Source organism: Acomys minous (assembly GCF_964271855.1).
Source record: "Acomys minous genome assembly, chromosome: 14".
NCBI lineage: Eukaryota > Metazoa > Chordata > Mammalia > Rodentia > Muridae > Acomys > Acomys minous.
In genome coordinates, this window is record NC_140496.1 from 9,309,411 (window position 1) to 9,326,228 (window position 16,818).

Genomic DNA, 16,818 nt, shown 5'->3' on the forward strand with positions numbered 1-16,818 from the left:
TCAGTTCATGCTGGGGAGGAAAGTGGGTGGGACACCAGGAGTAAAGTGAACTTCCTAATCAGTAAGGCTGGTGATCAGTGTTGGGGCATGTTTTCAACTCTACCCACCCATGTGGAAAGGCAGGAAGAAAGAGGGCTTAGCTTGCTTGTGACTGTCGGCTTGAGAGACGGGCACATGGCAATAGTATCAAAGTCAATGATGAAAGACAAGGCCACCAGCAAGGCTGAGTCAAGCAGGAGGAGGTCTGTAGCATGCAATGGAGGGGCGGGGCTTTAGGAGTCTCTTAAGACACCATGCTGCTGTTTTCACTGGTCTCTAATGGAAGGAGAAAGTCCAGAGATGTTTTTGCAGAGTGCTGCTAGGAGTCAGTGGGAGCACAGCCCCCACCAAAGATGAGACAATGGAGCCAGGAGAGGCCTGGGAAGCAGGAAGACCCCACTTGCCAAGGCTGAGGCTGGACTTCTGGCCTCTCCTCAGTACAAGTCAGTTGCAAAGAGTGTATGGGAGTTGACGGTTGTGACACATCTCTGTAATCCCACACCCTGAGAAACAGAGGCAGGAGGATTGTCTCAAGTTCTGGCTAACCTGGGCTACATGACAAGAGCATGTTCTCAAGCTCTCTCCAGATTTATTTTGTTTTTTATTCATGCGTATGTGGGTGTATGTGAACATGTGTGCAGGTGCTTTCAGAGGCCAGAGATCCTGTCAGATTCCTTAAATCAGGAGCTATAGACAGTTGTGAGATACCTGATGTGGGTGCTGGGATCTGAACTCAGGTCTGCTGCAACAGCAGGAAGTACTCTGAGCAACCCAGCCATTCCTCCAGCCAGCTGTCTGTCTATCTATCTATCTATCTATCTATCTATCTATCTATCTATCTATCTATCTATCATCTGTGTATTCCTGTGCTGTTTAAGTAAATCAGAAAGGGAAGAGGAAGGACAAAGAACCAGCTTCTAACTGGACACTCTAGTAGAAACACAGGAGCACTGAATTTCCCAGGGAATGTGGGGGTCACAGGAGTCACTAGAGTGACAGCACGAAACCTAAGGTGAAGAAGAGAGACAGGAAGGAAACAGAAGGCAGAACAGCCATGCTTGCAGTATTTCTATAGATGGTTTTCTCATCCTGGTCAGAAAACTCAGCACTTTACTTACACACACATACACACACACACACACACAAACACACAAAGACACACACAAACACACAGAGACACACAAAGACACATAAAGACACACACAAACATAGAAAGACACACAAACACACACACAAACATAGAAAGACACACAAACACAACACACAAACACACACTGACAAAACACAAAGACACACAAATACAACACACAAATACACAAAGACACAAAGACACATACACACATACACACACACACAATACTGAAACCCCCTGTGGGAAGCTGTGTGGGAGAGGGAGCATTTTTGAGGGAGGAGAAGTGGAAAGCCGAATGAACACTAGTCGTCCTTTGTGGTCGCTGACTTACTGTTGATTTTGGAGATCTTCCAGACTTTATCAGGGACCGTCTGCTTATGGATCTCGAACTTGAAGGGGTCTGTATTGGGATGAAGGTCCTTGTCGGAAGCTCCCAGAATGACCACACTGAGGTTTTTGGCATCGTCACAGACTTCAGCCACCGTTGGGTAAATGAAGGGAGCGTTGTCATTTACGTCCTCCAGGGTGATCAGCAGAGTCCCAGTGCCTGTCGCGGGTGGGTTGCCTGTAGGTAAAGGAGGCGTTTGTGAGCACTGGGGGAGCCGGACATTGGTCTACGAGGCCCCTTTCTGTGGTCCACACCTGCATTTTGTATTCATTATTTATTAACAGTATTATGAACTGTTAAAATAATTAACAGTACTTATTAACGGTCTTTATTATCAACTCAGTAAAAGATGACACTTTTGACTGGGCTGTCCTTGAAACTGTGGTCCTTCTGCCTCAGCCTCCTGAGTGCTGAGGAATCACAGCCATGGGTGAGTAGCCGCACATGCTAGGCAAATGCTTTACAACTGAGTCAGGTCTCCCCAGCCCTTGTGTTTTGGAGATAGTGTCTTGCTCTGTTGCTCAGTCTGGCCTCCAAGTGACAATCCTCCTGCCTCACCCTTCTGAATACCTGGATTATAGACACGTGCCACCAATGGCCACTGAGAAAAATTAGAGCTAATTTGTTGGCCCCAAACTGTCAGCACGTGCATCTCCTGTATTGCCATAAGGGTCAGATGTACTTCTTAAATCACACTTCCTTACTGATGGTCTCCAGATGATGGTGGCTTAAAGCAATTATTTTAAAGCATCTTTTATTATACTCGTGAGTGTGTGTGCATACGTGTGCGTCTGTACATGGGTGTGCACTTGTGCAGGTCAGAGGACAACTTGGGGTGGGGGGAACCACTTCTCTCCTATCTTGTAGGTCCCAGGCATTGAACTCAGATCATCAGACTTGGCAGTAAGTACCTTTAACCTCTCAATCATCTCCCCTGACCACCACCAGCTGTCTTAAAAGGGAATTGTGGGGCTGGAGAGACGGCTCAGTGGTTGAGGGCCTAGCTGCACTTCCAGAAGACCCAGGTCCTATTCCCAGCACCTGCAGGGTAGCTTGAGACTCTATAACTCCATTTTCTTTTCTTTCTTTCTTTCTTTCTTTCTTTCTTTCTTTCTTTCTTTCTTTCTTTCTAATTAATGAATTAATTTAATGTATATAACTGCTTTATACCTGGAGGCCAGAAGAGGGCACCAAATCTCATTATAGATGGTTGTGAGCCACCACCTGGTTGTTGGGAATTGAACTACGGTCCTCTGGAAGAGCAGGTGGTGCTCTTAACCTCTGAGCCATCTCTCCAGCCCTATAACTTCATTTTCAAGGGGATCTGTCACCCTCTTGTGGCATCCTTGGGCACTGCACATACACGATGGACTGATATATGCAGACAAACCAATCACATACATAGATACATGACTTTTTAAAGAAGTGGGTTATGGAACTCAAACAGTGTAGGAACCTGGAGGCAGAAGTTGATGCAGAGGCCATGGAGGGGTGCTGCTTACTGGCTTGCTCCCCATGGCTTGCTCAGCCTGCTTTCTTATAAAACCCAGGACTCATGCCCAGGGGTGGCACCACCCACAATGGGGTGGGCCCTCCCATATCAATAAAAAAAAATGTAACCAGGCCAATCTGCTGGGGCCATTTTCTCAACTGAGATTCCCTCCCCTCAGATGACTCTAGCTTGTGTGTAATTGTTGCGCACATGACGAGTCTGATACCAGCCTGGGCCGCAGACTGAGACCTGCTTCAACAGTCCCCAGCCATAAGAAAAGGAAACCAAAGCCGGGTGTGGTGGCGCACTCCTTTAATCCCAGCACTCGGGAGGCAGAGGCAGGTGGATCGCTGTGAGTTCGAGGCCAGCTTGGTCTACAAAGCGAGTCCAGGATAGCCAAGGCTACACAGAGAAACCCTGTCTCAAAAAAAAAAAAAAAAAAAAAAAAAAAAGAAAGAAAGAAAAGGAAACCAAAATCAAAATGAAGCCCCACATCAAAATAAATAAGGAGAAGCAACGGGCTTGTGTAAGGAGAACGTTCCATGTGTGTCTTGCTTTGCCTTGTTTTGTCTTCTGTTAATGGGGGAGGAAACCGGCTTGAAGGGAGATGGAGAGCAGATTCCGAGCAAGGGGAAGAGAGCCTTTCCTGAACTGCTGGAAAGACAGGCGCAGAACTGAGTGCAAACAAATCCGCACCGAGTAGGAGCGCGTGTGCTTGATCGCCAGGGAGGGCTCGTCCTAACGCGCACACATCACCAACTTTTGTTAGAGCAACAACTCCAAAGAAATGCGTAATTACTTCACAGCCACTTTTTCACTGTCAGCTTTAGCCACTGGGCTAAATTTCTTTGTTGAAAAATTATTTTTCTCCTTTTTTTTATTGAACTAATTGAATATCTCAGAAGAATCCATTACATATATTCCCCCTCCCCCACCCCCGTCCCCACTCTGAATATATTATGAAGTGAAGTCGTTTGGGTAGGATGGATGAGAGGACATTACGGGTGTTTGAAATATGGCCAGAAGAATCGGCCTCTCATGAACTTAATTACAGGGCTGTCTTCAATTTCCCATGTGTTATTGCCCAGCCAGCTGGCGATGTCTTTTTCTAAGTCAGTAAAAAGAGTTTGTTTCTTTGGGTGGAAAGAATAGGCTGGGTGGGCCAAAACCCTTTCAGCAGGATCCATCCTATGTCCCTATTCCTGTTATTTTAACTTCAATGTATTTTATTTATTACTCTGTGTGTGTGTGTGTGTGTGTGTGTGTGTGTGTACCTGCACTTGAGCTATGGCACACATGTGGAGGTCAGAGGTTTCTCTATTGTGATCAAGTGATCAGGCTTGCACGGCAAAGTGCCCTGTCCTTTTCTTCTCTTTCTCACCAGCAGCCTTTAGTGCCCGTGGGACAGCTTTGTGACAAATGTAAGAACTCAGGCTTGGTTAGGATAGTGCCTGTTCTTCATGGACTTTCCATTTCAACAGAAAACAAACAAACCAAACCAAAACCAAACAAACCAAACCACCGTTTGAGCAACCCACTAGAATACATGTATGGCAGACCAGCTGTATGCCAGTCACCCAGGATATGTCTCTGGCAGGCCAACAACGAGCTGACCACTCAGGAGAGACTATGATTGACCAGTACTGTGCAGCTCTCATGGAGGAAGCTGGTGGCTACATTCTCTTAGTGTGGGGTGGGGCTCGGGCAGGGTGGGGCTCAGGCAGGGTGAGGCTCCGGGAGGGTGGGGGTGTGGAGGGCCTTCTGGACTGACCGAGCGAGGAGCTGGAAGGACCTCTGAGGTAAGAGCCACTGCAGTCCTCACTGTGGTGGCAGGGGACCCAGTGATGCTCGCTCACTGACCCTTATTCCAGAGGCCCTTGGCTTTGGGACCCTGGGCGGGAGTTACAGGTTGACGTAAATCTCCAAGTGTGTGCTGGGGACTGGACTCTGGTCCTCTGGAAGAGCGGCCGTTGCTCTTGGCTACCGAGCCTTGTCTCCAGCGCCTCATTATTATCACTTACATCTTTTTATTATGAGCTACTTACTGTGTTACAGTCTAGTTAAACTCGCCACTTTTGTGTACAGCTCAGTGCCATTGAAAACATCCACACAGTCATGCAAGTAGCCCCTCTGCCACCAGAACGTCCTTACTTCCCCCACTGAGCAGAGCTCTGTCAGCAATTGAACAGCTGACTCATGCCCCTTTCCAGATCCCGGGATCTCCTCCCCACTTCCTGCCTTTATAAGGCTGGATGTTTCAGTCCCTCGTGTAAGGGAAACACCACCATCATCGCGTTGTTTATTTGTTTTGACTTACGTGTCTGTGTGTGTCTGTACATGAGTATACACGTATGTGAAGGCAGTGCCCACAGAAACCAGGAGAGAACATCAGACCTCCTCAAGCTGGAGCCACAGGTGCTCGTGAGCCACCTAATGTGGGTGCTGGGAACTGAAATCTGCTTCCCTTCAAGAGCAGCAACAAGTACACTTACTTGCCGGGTCACCTCTCCAGCCTCCAAACAATCCCCCCTAAACTCCGCCCCCCCCCAATAATGGCACTTAACTAAATCATTCTAAACATAGTTGACGTAGTTTTAGCTTCCTGTTTCTATTGGCTAACTGAATTGACAATATTAGGAGTGCAGACTGTGTCACAGGGCTCTCCCTGTGGCCGGACAGCATGCAGGGCGGGGGCTGGCACCAAGGCCAGGCCTAGTGGGTCATGAGCTGTCACCTTTCCTACTACTGCCCAGCAGAGGGAGTTGCTTAGCACTATGGATGGCTCTCAAGCTGTGTACACATTCCCCAGAAACAACAACAAGACGTGAGTTCTACACAGGGCCAGTGTTGGCTTAGAAAGCCCAGGGAAATGGGAACTTAAGATCTGTTTCACTAGGACGGTGGGTGTGCGCCACCATGCCTGCAGGTATCCTTTGCTTTCCATGTCAGACCATTGGTAGGTGATTTTTTTTTTTTTTTAAAGATCTCACTTCAGCTATGCAATCGAACAAAAATCCCTAAGCCATGATTTGGGGGGAAACTAACTCCTAAAGAGACCTTACTATCTGGTGTGGAGGAAGGAAGGTTGGTGATGTACTGGGAAGTAGGCACAGGCTCCCCCCTCCCTCCCTCCCTCCCTCCCTCTTTCTTTTCCTTCCCCCATCCCTCTTTTTCCTCCCCTTTTTGAGAAGGGTCCCACTTGGCACAAGCTGGCTTTGAACTCCCTATATAGCAGAGCCTAGCCTTGGCCCTGTGGATCCTGCTGCCTCTATCTCCCAGGAGCTGGGACCACAGGAGTGTGCCACCATGCCCAGCAAGTCTGTCTTTCCCTTTTTGGTAACAAGGACGGACCCCTGGCATGCTTTGTTCTAGGTAGATGCCTCACTACTGACATACACCTCCAGCTCTTTAAACAAAAAAAATCTCATGCATTTTGTTTTACTCATAATTTTGGCCAAACAGGATTTTGCTCACTCCCCAAACACCAGGCCCCTTTTCTGGTAGGTTCCATTACCCAGGAACATGGGTAAGCATCAAGATCTTGTTGATGATACATACAACGGAAAACATAGCATGATCCTAATTTAAAAATGTATATGTGGCTGGAGAAAGATCAGGAGGGAATATATTAAAACCCAAGTGGTAATTATCTCCCCAGGTAATGAACATTAAAATAATACCTTCCTCCAATTCTAGTTTTCTTTATAATAACTGTGAGGCCTATAACAACCAGAAAGGAAATGTTGGATTCAAAAGTTACACAGGAATTAAAGACAGTTTTTCCAATTCTGTATTATTGCCTTTTCTCTCAGCATTCACTTTTTTTTTCAACAAATTGATTTTTCTAGTAAATTTACTGCCATGTAACCAAAGCTGCACTCTGATTCTCCCAAGAAGAGACCCTTGGCACCAACTTTCTGTTACCCACTGTTGGCCCTGGGCCATTGCTAGGCCACTTTTAATCAATACAAACTGTTCCAGACATTTCATATAGGTGAAATATGCAGTGTGCAATCTTGAAACATTATTTTATGTGTATGGGTTTTTTTTTTTTTGCTTGCATGTGTGTGTGTGTCACATGCATGCAGTGACTGTGGAGGCCAGAAGAGGGCATTAGATCCCCGGAACTGGAGTTACACAGGGTTGTGAGCTGCCATGTTGATGCTGAGAACTTCAGCCAAGTCCTCTGCAAGAGTAGCCAGGGCTTCTGACTACTGGACAATCTCTGCAGCCCCAGTTTGTGATTTTTTTGTGTGTGTGTGGGTCTTGTTTTGCTTAATGTTGTGTTTCTGAGCCTCATCCATATTGGAGCCTGTGCCAGCACTTTTTGATGGCTGATTCACACAACACTATTAGGACACACCATGTAATGTCTGTGTGATCACTGCTGATGGGTATTTGGAGCTTTCAGTTTCTGTCTGTGACAAAGAATCTGCTGTCAACATCTGCATGCAAGAGACCAGATTTACACATAAGGCAGGATCCTTAGTTTATGAGATCCCAAATGCATCTCCCTTAGATGAACAGGGTCCCTAAGGTAGTTGGGTCAGCTGGTTTCATATACATGGAACACAGCCAGGTGTGGCATGCACACCTGTAATCCCAGCACTCAGGAAGTGGAGGCAGTAGGGTCAGAAGTTCAAGATTATTCTTGTAGGTAGCAAATTCAAGGCCAGATGAGCTATGTGGATCTCAACACGCATGCATACACGCACACAGGTATGCACATGCACACATATACTTTACAATGTCAGGATCACATAAATATCCTAGCCACTGGTCCCACATCTGCCTGGACCCAGCACAGCACAGACTGCTCCTCGGGAATCCTGAGCTACCATGGTTTTACATGGCGGGGAGTGTACGAGGTGAGGTGGTTTACATGGAAAATGTGGCAAGGCGGTAGTGGTGAGGCTGCCCAGGCCCGTCAGAGCTCACATTACGTCATGGACCTGGAGAGGCAGGATTTGACATTTTCCCTGCTGGGCTTTCAAGGGCTTGAGAATAGCATTGATAGGAAGCTGGAGATACAGGGAAGAGTCTCTGCAGCGAGCACTGCTACCAAGCTTGGCAGAGGTGCAACAAAGGGCAGGCAGATGATGCTACGGTGTAGTGAGCTGAGCTGGTACACACGGGTGTGCCTGGCAGTACTTTCAGGTTCCAATCAGTTTCTTTGCTCTAAATAGTGAATGAAAATATTCTATCCAGGGTGGTTGACTATTTTGTTGAGCGTGGGCGTGTCCCACTGCTAGGCTTCTGGCTTAGCCCCCCCTGAGTGGCCAAGCCATGCCCTTGATGATGCCAACACAAAAGGAGGCATTTTTTTTTTCCTGATTGCTTTTTGGATGTGCCCTCATCAGCATGGAGGGTGTGGTGGCTTGGTATTTCCATAGAAGAAGGCTCAGATCACTCCCAGGCCACAGTCAGCATTTCCATGTCTGTAGCAAGTTGAGAAACCTAGTCCATGACTCCACTCAAGGAGTTCACTTCAACATCCATGATACTTTCTGTGTTCCCATGGTTTCTGGTCCTCTTTAGTGTGTGCCCATGTGTGCATACGGGCGTCATTCCTCAGGGACAGAGTCTCTCAGTAGGACCCTTGGCCTGCTGATCAGGCTGGGCTGGCGGGTTAGAGAGCCCCACAGATTCACCTGCCTCCACCTCCCCAGCGGTTTTAATTACATTTCCTGTTTCTTTGTTAAAATACTCTGACATAATCAACTTAATGGGGGAAAAGGATTATTCTGTCTCAAAGTTCCAGATCACAGTCCATCCTTGTGGGACAGTCAAAAGGCAGCAGGAGCTTGAAGTGGGTGGCCACCTCAGGCCCATAGCCAAGGGCAGAGAGAGCGAATGCACGCACACTGGTACTCAGCTAGCTTTCTCTACTCTTACACAGTATAGGACTCAACCCCAGGGCCTTGTGCCCCCCTCAGTAGGTGGGTCTTCCTACCTCCATTAATGAAACCAAGACAAGCCCCCACAGACATGCCCACGGGCCATCCTGATCTAGACAGTTCCTCACTGAGACACTTTCCAGGTGACCCTAGATTGTGTCCCGGTGACAGTCAAAGCCAACCAGCACAGCTGTGTTGGGATTCTAAGAACACCATTTGCGCCTGGCTTCTTTACATGGGTTCTGGGGATCAGAATCGTGGCCTTAGGCTTGTGTTCCAAGCATTCTACCAACAGAGCTGTCTTTCCCCCCCCCCCCAACCCCATTTCTGTTTTGTCCTGACAACCCAGCAGGCCAGCCGCATTAGCTTCATGACACAGACTGGAAAACAGGCGGAGAGACCTTCGGTCTCATGGATGCAGTCACGATGCTAAAGTGAGGGGTCCGCTCATCCCAGGGAGCTGCAGGGGAGTTGCTGATTCCCGTGCAGCTCCAGCCGCTCCTTCCCCATCACCAGATCTCCAGTCATTTTCCTGGTGACAAAATTGTAGCCAGCGATCCCAGCGTGACTGATGTGTCACGGGGCTTGACAGCACGAAGGCCAATGGCAGGGTCTGATGTTGACTTTCCTCCCTTGCTCTATGCAGCAGCTGCAATGAGGGTGTTAAGCTGGCTTAACTGGGGCGCCGTGGTAACAAATCAGCTGGTTTAAAAAAAAAAACCCAAACAGTATCTTTTAAGCAGGGCTCAACCTGAATAATCTTCCTCAACCCTATAGAGTCTCAGGCTCAGGCTGATCTAAAAGGAAATGACGTCACACTGAGGTCTCTCCTGAAGTCCCTGTCCCCTCTGACCCACGGTTCCGGCTGTTGTTCAGGATGGTAGTCTATCCTTTAACCCATCCAAATGCATTGTATGCATTTCACATTAGAACCAGTGTCATTTTCAGGGCATCCATCACACAGGGGCCTGAAGGAAGGACAGACTGGGATGAAGTGTATCTTAGCCTATGAAATACCATTATTTTGGTCAATGCCACTTTAATTTTAGAGCTGTTATTAGACACATGCCTATCTTGGTTTGTCTTCTTGGTAACTCTTAGTTAGGGTTACTGTTGCTGTGATGAAACACCATGACCAGAAGCAAGCTGGGGAGGAAAGGGCTCGTTGGACTTTTGCTTTTACAGCAATGCTGATCATTGAAGGAAGGCTAGGACTCAAACAGGGCAGGATCCTGGAGGCGGGAGCTGATGCAGAGGCCATGGAGGGGTGCTGCTTACTGGCTTGCTCTCCATGGCTTGCTCATAGAACCCAGGACCACCAGCCTAAGAATGGCACCACCCACAATGGGCTGGGCCTTCCCCTATTGGTCACTGATTAAAATGCCCTACAGCTGGGTCTTACAGAAGCATTTCTTCAACTGAGGCTCCCTCCTTTCAGATGACTATAGGCCAAGTTGACATAAAACCAGTCAGCATAGCTGGGCACGATGGCGCACACCTTTAATCCCAGCACTCAGGGAGGCAGAGGCAGGTGGATTTCTGTGAGTTTGAGGCTATCCTGGTCTACAAATTGAGTCCAGGATAGGCAAGGCTACACAGAGAAACCCTGTCTCAAAAAACACAAAAACCCCAAAACCAAAACCCAAACCAGCCAAACAACAACAACAACAACAAAACTAGCCAGCATAGAAACCCACACCACCCTTTTCATGGATGGGCTCAAAGGCCCTTTATACAAGCTGCTGAGCCATGGGGCATGCTTGTGAATTGAGTATTCTCCCAGGTGGAAATGGATGGAAAACAGGACATTTTTGGTCACTACAGAAAGACTCCGGATGTGATGAGGGCTTCCTGTTTCATACCACCAGCCCTTAGGAAGACCTTAGTGGGATATTTTTCTTTTCACATTCTCCGCATAGCACTGGTGGGAAACAGGGGCCATCTGGGTCTATTGGAGCATAATACTTGTCCCTGGGACCAGGGAGATGGATCTGTTGGTGAAGTGCTTGGCACACAAGTGTCAGGACCTGAGTCCACCTCCGCCCCCCCCCCCCCGGACCTATGTGAGAAACCAGACATGGTGGTGCATGCTTGCACTCTCGGCTCTGAACAGTTGAGACAATTGGGGCTTGTGAGCTCACTAGTCCTGCTGACTGGGGAGATTCAGTTTCAGTGAGAGACTGTCAAAAAAGAAGAAGAAGAAGAAGAAGAAAGAAGAAGAAGAAGAAGAAGAAGAAGAAGAAGAAGAAGAAGAAGAAAGAAAAGAAAAGAAAAGAAAAGAAACAGCTCAGTGGTTGAGAGCACTTGCTTCTTCTGTCAAGGACCCACATTTGGTTCCCAGCAATACATAGGGTGACTCACAAACACTTACAACTCCAGCTGTAGAGGAGCCAATGCCCTCTGACCTTTGAGGACACTGTACTCATCTGTACCATTCCAAATAGACTGAATTAAAAAGTAATTAGGATAGAGAAGCAATTTAGGATGACACCCTACATCAGCCTCTTGCCCCGCCCCCAAATGCATGCATACATACATGAATCACGTACATACATAACACACACATACACACATACTCAGAAGTATCTGTTTCTGATATCCAGAGCGATGATTTAGATATTCTCTGAGGTAACCACAGTGGGATGCTCAGCCTTTATAATTTCCAAACAGGAGGAGTGACAGCTGTGACTCTTAAGGAGGAAGTGGGGGACTAGGCTGGCAGAACCTGAGCAGGAGCTGGTACCTCAGGGAACAGCAACCAGGCATGGACACTCCAGTGTCCTCTCTTGAGAAATTGCTCATGGCAGTTCTCAGTCCACACGAGCCAGTGGGGCTAACAGCTGACCTGGAGGTGACCTGGGCAGCATGCCCACCACCCTTTGCTCAGTGTAACTGCTCTGGCCTGTCAATGGCACATCTCCCTAGAGGACTGTATTTGATTCACTCCTGGGTGTTCTCTATCCAGCTCAGCCATCTTCCTCCACAGTTATTATTCATCTACTCCTAAGAAGGGCAGTACTTCTGTGCTTGCTGAACTCTTTCTGTAGTGTTTTTGTGCTCGGAAGGCACCATCTTAACCTTTGCAGAAAATCTGGATCATATAAGTGGTCATCTCTGAAGGCAAAAATGCTTGCCAACATGAAAGGTCTGGTTTAGCAAAACAAAAAAGCATGTCCACTCAAATGGAAATGATATGCATAGATAATTTGCAGCTCATTAAAATGGGTAACAGGCTGGAGAGGTGGCTCAGTGGCTAGTAGTGCTTGCTGCTATCTGAGTCCAGCTGCCAGCACCTATGCCAGGAGCCTTACAACTGCCTTTTACTGTAGCTCCAGGGAATCTGATGCCCTCTGCTGGCCACCACAGGCACCTACTACACTCATGTGCACATACCTCTTTGCTTTCCACATAGGCAGATAATCAAAAATAAATTTTAAAGTGGATAACAATTTAGAAAAAGGCACCCTTTTCTCCTCAAACAATCTCTACACATCATAAAGAAGCCAGGCTTGGGATGTTATCTCTATGAGCTCTGAAGCCCTAAGGTAGCAGCCCCAAAGGTCAGGATTCCAGGGCTGGTCAGCGTTTTTAATATAACTCCATTCCGGCTCCACAGTTCCAGCTGCTAAGAGGTACCTAAAGGAAGACACTCTTGGTTCTGCCATAGTCATTCTGACCTGGAGAGACAGAGCTATGTGGGGTGTGCTACATTAGACAGAAAAAGGCACATCCTTCTCTCTGTTTTCTCTGCAGAAATTCTCTGATCCTTTTCCACCAGACAGGCCCATCAGAAGGACTGTCCTTCCCTAGAGCATATGGTGCTGAGAGAATGTGTGAGTGGTTACAGCATCCCAGCTGACTAGGTCCTTGCTCTGTTTGTCACTGGGCATGTTTCCCCTGCTTCTCATGCTTATGCACATGTGCATGTGTGTACACATGACTGTGCGGGCCCAAGGTTGCTATGAGGAATCTTTCTCAATCACCCTCCTACTTTATTCTTTGAGGCAGGGTCTCCCGGACAAATCCAGAACCCCCTTACATGACAAGTCTCGCTATCTAGTCTGCTTGCTCAGAGATCCCATCTCTGCCTTCAAAGGTGGGGCTACAGGCAGCTCACCATGCCCACTAGGCATTTATGTGGATTCTAGAGACCCAAAATCCAGTCTGGTTGCTTGGCAGCCAGCATTTCACCATTGAGCCATCCCCCCAGCCATCGTCATGCATTTCACAAGATCCCATTGAAACAGAACAGCTCGCACTTTACACATATGGTGGAAGAATGTTCCCATGCAACATGACCATGCTGTCGGCAAAGTCATGTGATTAGCTTCACCTGCCTGCCATTTTGGTCTAGGTGCAACTACGAAGCGCATGAGGCTTTTTTTGTGCAATGATTTTTTGCTCAATGATGCGTTTGTGAAGCTCATTCTGTTTCTGTGAGTAGCTGTGGGTTATTCACTTACCCTTTTTACACACTCTGCTTTTATATTCAGTGCGAATGAAACATTTGCTTTTCTACTTTACTGCACGTGTGGGAAAATTTCCATCTTCTTGAGATGTGTGTATGTGTGTGGCACATGTGTATATATGCGCCCCCTCTCTCTCTTTGTCTCTCTGTCTGTCTCTGTCTCTCTGTCTCTCTCTGCGCTACAGTGGCCTGTAGGTCAGAGGTGAACTGTAGGAGTGGCTTCTCTCCTTTCACTACTTGGGTCTTGGACTAGAGCTCAGGTCTGCCATGGTGGCAAGTATCTCTGTCCACCAAGCCATTCCTCTGGCACTGACTTATCTTCATATTTTGCATCTTGTTTCCTTCTTTTTTTTGATTCCACTAAAGACATGGATGTATTCAGACATTTTTAGAAATGATATATTATTCCACTTTCATGTTTAGAGTTGGTTCCTGCCCGTGGTTTAAGAAAGTGAAGGGGTATGTTATTTAATCCAGCACCATTTACTAAAGAGGCCCTGCTTTTTCACTTCCTGGCGGTCTTTACTGTTCATGTCATAATCGGATGTGGTTCTGCCACAGTGGGGAAGCTATACCATGCTCCATGCCTTTCTTTTCTAAACATGCTGGGCTGTGCCCTCTGAACTCAGGAGCCCAAAGCAGCTGCGCCTTCCTTAAATTGCTTCTGCCAGGCAATCCGATCAAGGAAATGCAAAAGTAACACAGTGCTCTGTTTATTTTTGTTGCTGCTGAGGACACTATTTCATCAATCAGTTTATTTCTTTGTGCAAATATCACACAGTTCCAATCCCAACCATTTCCCAATAGGCCCACAGGCATAAAGTGCAAGTCTTCCAACTGATTCTCAGGATTGCCTTGGCGACTTTTAGCTCCTTGTGTTTCCGTATGCATTTTGTAGTCAATTTCATTTCCACACCCCAGGAACTTAGATTTTGTTCAGCGTTTTGTCTCAGTTTTTAGGTCAGTTTGGAAATAACTGATGTTTCAATAGCCCCAAGGCATCTAGTCCATAAACATGGTATACCTCCCCACTTACGTAGACGTGAAGCTGGGCCTCCGAATCTTATCCAGACTAACTGTATCTCTCAGCAAGCCTAAACTTAGCTGCTGCGGATGCCAGATGACAGCAAGCAAACCGCAGACTACACACAATGTTCTCAGAGACCCGCACAACTCCTGCTGAGGGTGAAAACATTTAACTCTCTTAGTATCTGGTTTCCTTTTTACAGCACCTTTAACACTAGGTGGCGCTCTGCAACCAGTTTTGTGCTAACTTCTCAGATTAGTTGGAGGAGGTGGCAGCATCACAGACGGAGGAGAGAGAATGGGGGAGGGGGAGGGGGAGGGGGAGGGGGAGGGGGAGGAGGGGGAGGGGAAGGGAGAGGGGGAGGGGGAAGGGAGGAGGGGGAGGGGGAGGGGGAAGGGAGGAGGGGGAGGGGGAAGGAGGAGGGGGAAGGGAGGAGGGGGAGGGGGAAGGAGGAGGGGGAGAGAGAGAGAGAGAGAGAGAGAGAGAGAGACCCAGTTTCAAGAAATAAAGATTCATTTTTTCCTGTACTGATCTTTTCTCTGGTAACTATGTTAAATTCACTAACAGCCTCTGTGAGTAAAAGAGTTTTATTTCATTTAATCTCCAAGCCTGATAATCTGCGTTTTTACCCCCCCTGTTGCTCTGAAGCAGACTGAGGGAAAAGCTGTTAACATTTTACTGTTGGCTGAAGCAGGAGCGATGCCTGTGAGCTCAAATCAGACTAAGGACATTTCCTCCTTTGCTAAATATATGTATATGCATGTGCATTGATGTATATGTATATATTTAAATCATGACCCAATAATGCAGCCCTTTCCCCCCACTCATCCCTCCCTCCCTCCCCATTTCCCTCATTCATCCCTCTCTTTTTGTCTCTCCTTGTGCCTTCCCCACCCCACATCGGAGTGTAATACCTGCAGAAACCAGAAGAGGGCACTGGATTCCCCCAGAGCTGGCCTTAAAGGTGGTTGTGAGCCACCTTACTTGGGTGCTGGCAACTGATCAGGGGTCCTCTGCAAGGGCAGCAAGAGCGCTCTTAACTGCTGCGCCATCTTCCCAGCCCCTAATACATAACCACTCAAATGAGCTATTAGGATGATTTTATCATTTCAGTTGGGCTCATTAATATTTTAAGGGTTTTAAACTTTTATGCTTGTGAGATTGGCCTGTAATTTTAATTTGTGTAAGATTTCACCATGTTGTAGATGAAACATGCTATCATAAAAACAGTTGCTAAGTGTCCTCTCTCTCTCTTTTCTGGAAGAGTCTCTGTGAGAGTGGTACTCTTCCATCTCAGATGTTTGGAAACACCCAGCAGCCATCTGGGCCCATAGTTTGCTTGACTGGAAGGATTGCAATGAAGAGTTTTTTTTTTCATAATTATTGGGCTATTTAAGATTATTTGACTCATTATGTCACTTAAAATTATAAGTTACTTATTTGTCCATTTATTTGTGTGTATATATGCGTGAACGCCTTGCTCTCTGGCTCCCGCGCCCCCCCTGTCGTGACTGATTACATCCCTCCCTTCAGCGGCTCCTGAAAGGTATTTCATCACAGAAATGAGAAACGTAATTAACACTCTTTTTATTTTTGCAGGCGGGAGGGAAAGCAGAGCTTAGTGAATGCCCGAGCTTATCTGCCAAGCTCTGGTTCATTCCCAGAGTGCTTTGCTTTGAACATCTTCCCATTTTCTTAATCTCCATCGGTTTGACTGTGTCCTGGGCTGTGTCTCCTGCAAGCTGATGCTCTCTGTGGTTTGCTGAGCTTCTTCATGTGCAGCCTGGACAGGTGCCCCGCCAACATCACGCCCTGTCCTATGACACCCTACGCTACTGCTTGGGTGTGAGGTGTCTCCAAAGGCTCATGTGTGTGAGCACCTGGTCCCCAGCTGGTGGCACTGCGCTGTGAGGTTGTTGTGAGGTTGTTTCAGATGTCTAGCTGGAGGAAGCGGAATCTTTCAGGGGTGTCTTAGGGGTTCTAGCCTGCTCCTCTCCTGAGAATTTTGCCTTCTGGAATGTGAGATATGGGCAAGCAGTCTCTGTTCACTTCTACGGCCATGAAGTTGCCCACCACTGTGCCTGCCCCACCACCATGGACCACACCCTCTCAAACAAAGTCTCCACTAAGTTGCTTCTGGTCAGGTGTGTAGGGAGAGCGATTAGAAAAATAACAGATACACCCCACTAATGTCTCACACGCCCCCAATCTTTACTCTTGACTCTGTGCTTGATGCAGGCTATAGCTTCATATCACACATCACAAATGCACGTTCTGCTGTTAAATTTATTTCCAGAAGACCGGAGCTCAGGGCGTTGGTGTATCTCAGTTCTGGACCAGCCTTTTGAGTGTTTATTACAGATCCCAGGCTTTGG

At 47.4% G+C, this 16,818-nt stretch overlaps 1 protein-coding gene across 1 annotated transcript in view; it reads right to left on the reverse strand.

Annotated features, from left to right (window-relative positions):
• CDH13 (cadherin 13) overlaps positions 1-16,818 on the reverse strand; it is a 984,669-nt gene that overhangs the window by 9,701 nt on the left and 958,150 nt on the right. The window contains exon 12 of the mRNA XM_084755241.1: positions 1,503-1,736. Coding sequence (XP_084611367.1) covers positions 1,503-1,736 — 234 coding nt within the window. The remainder of the gene's footprint in view (positions 1-1,502; positions 1,737-16,818) is intronic.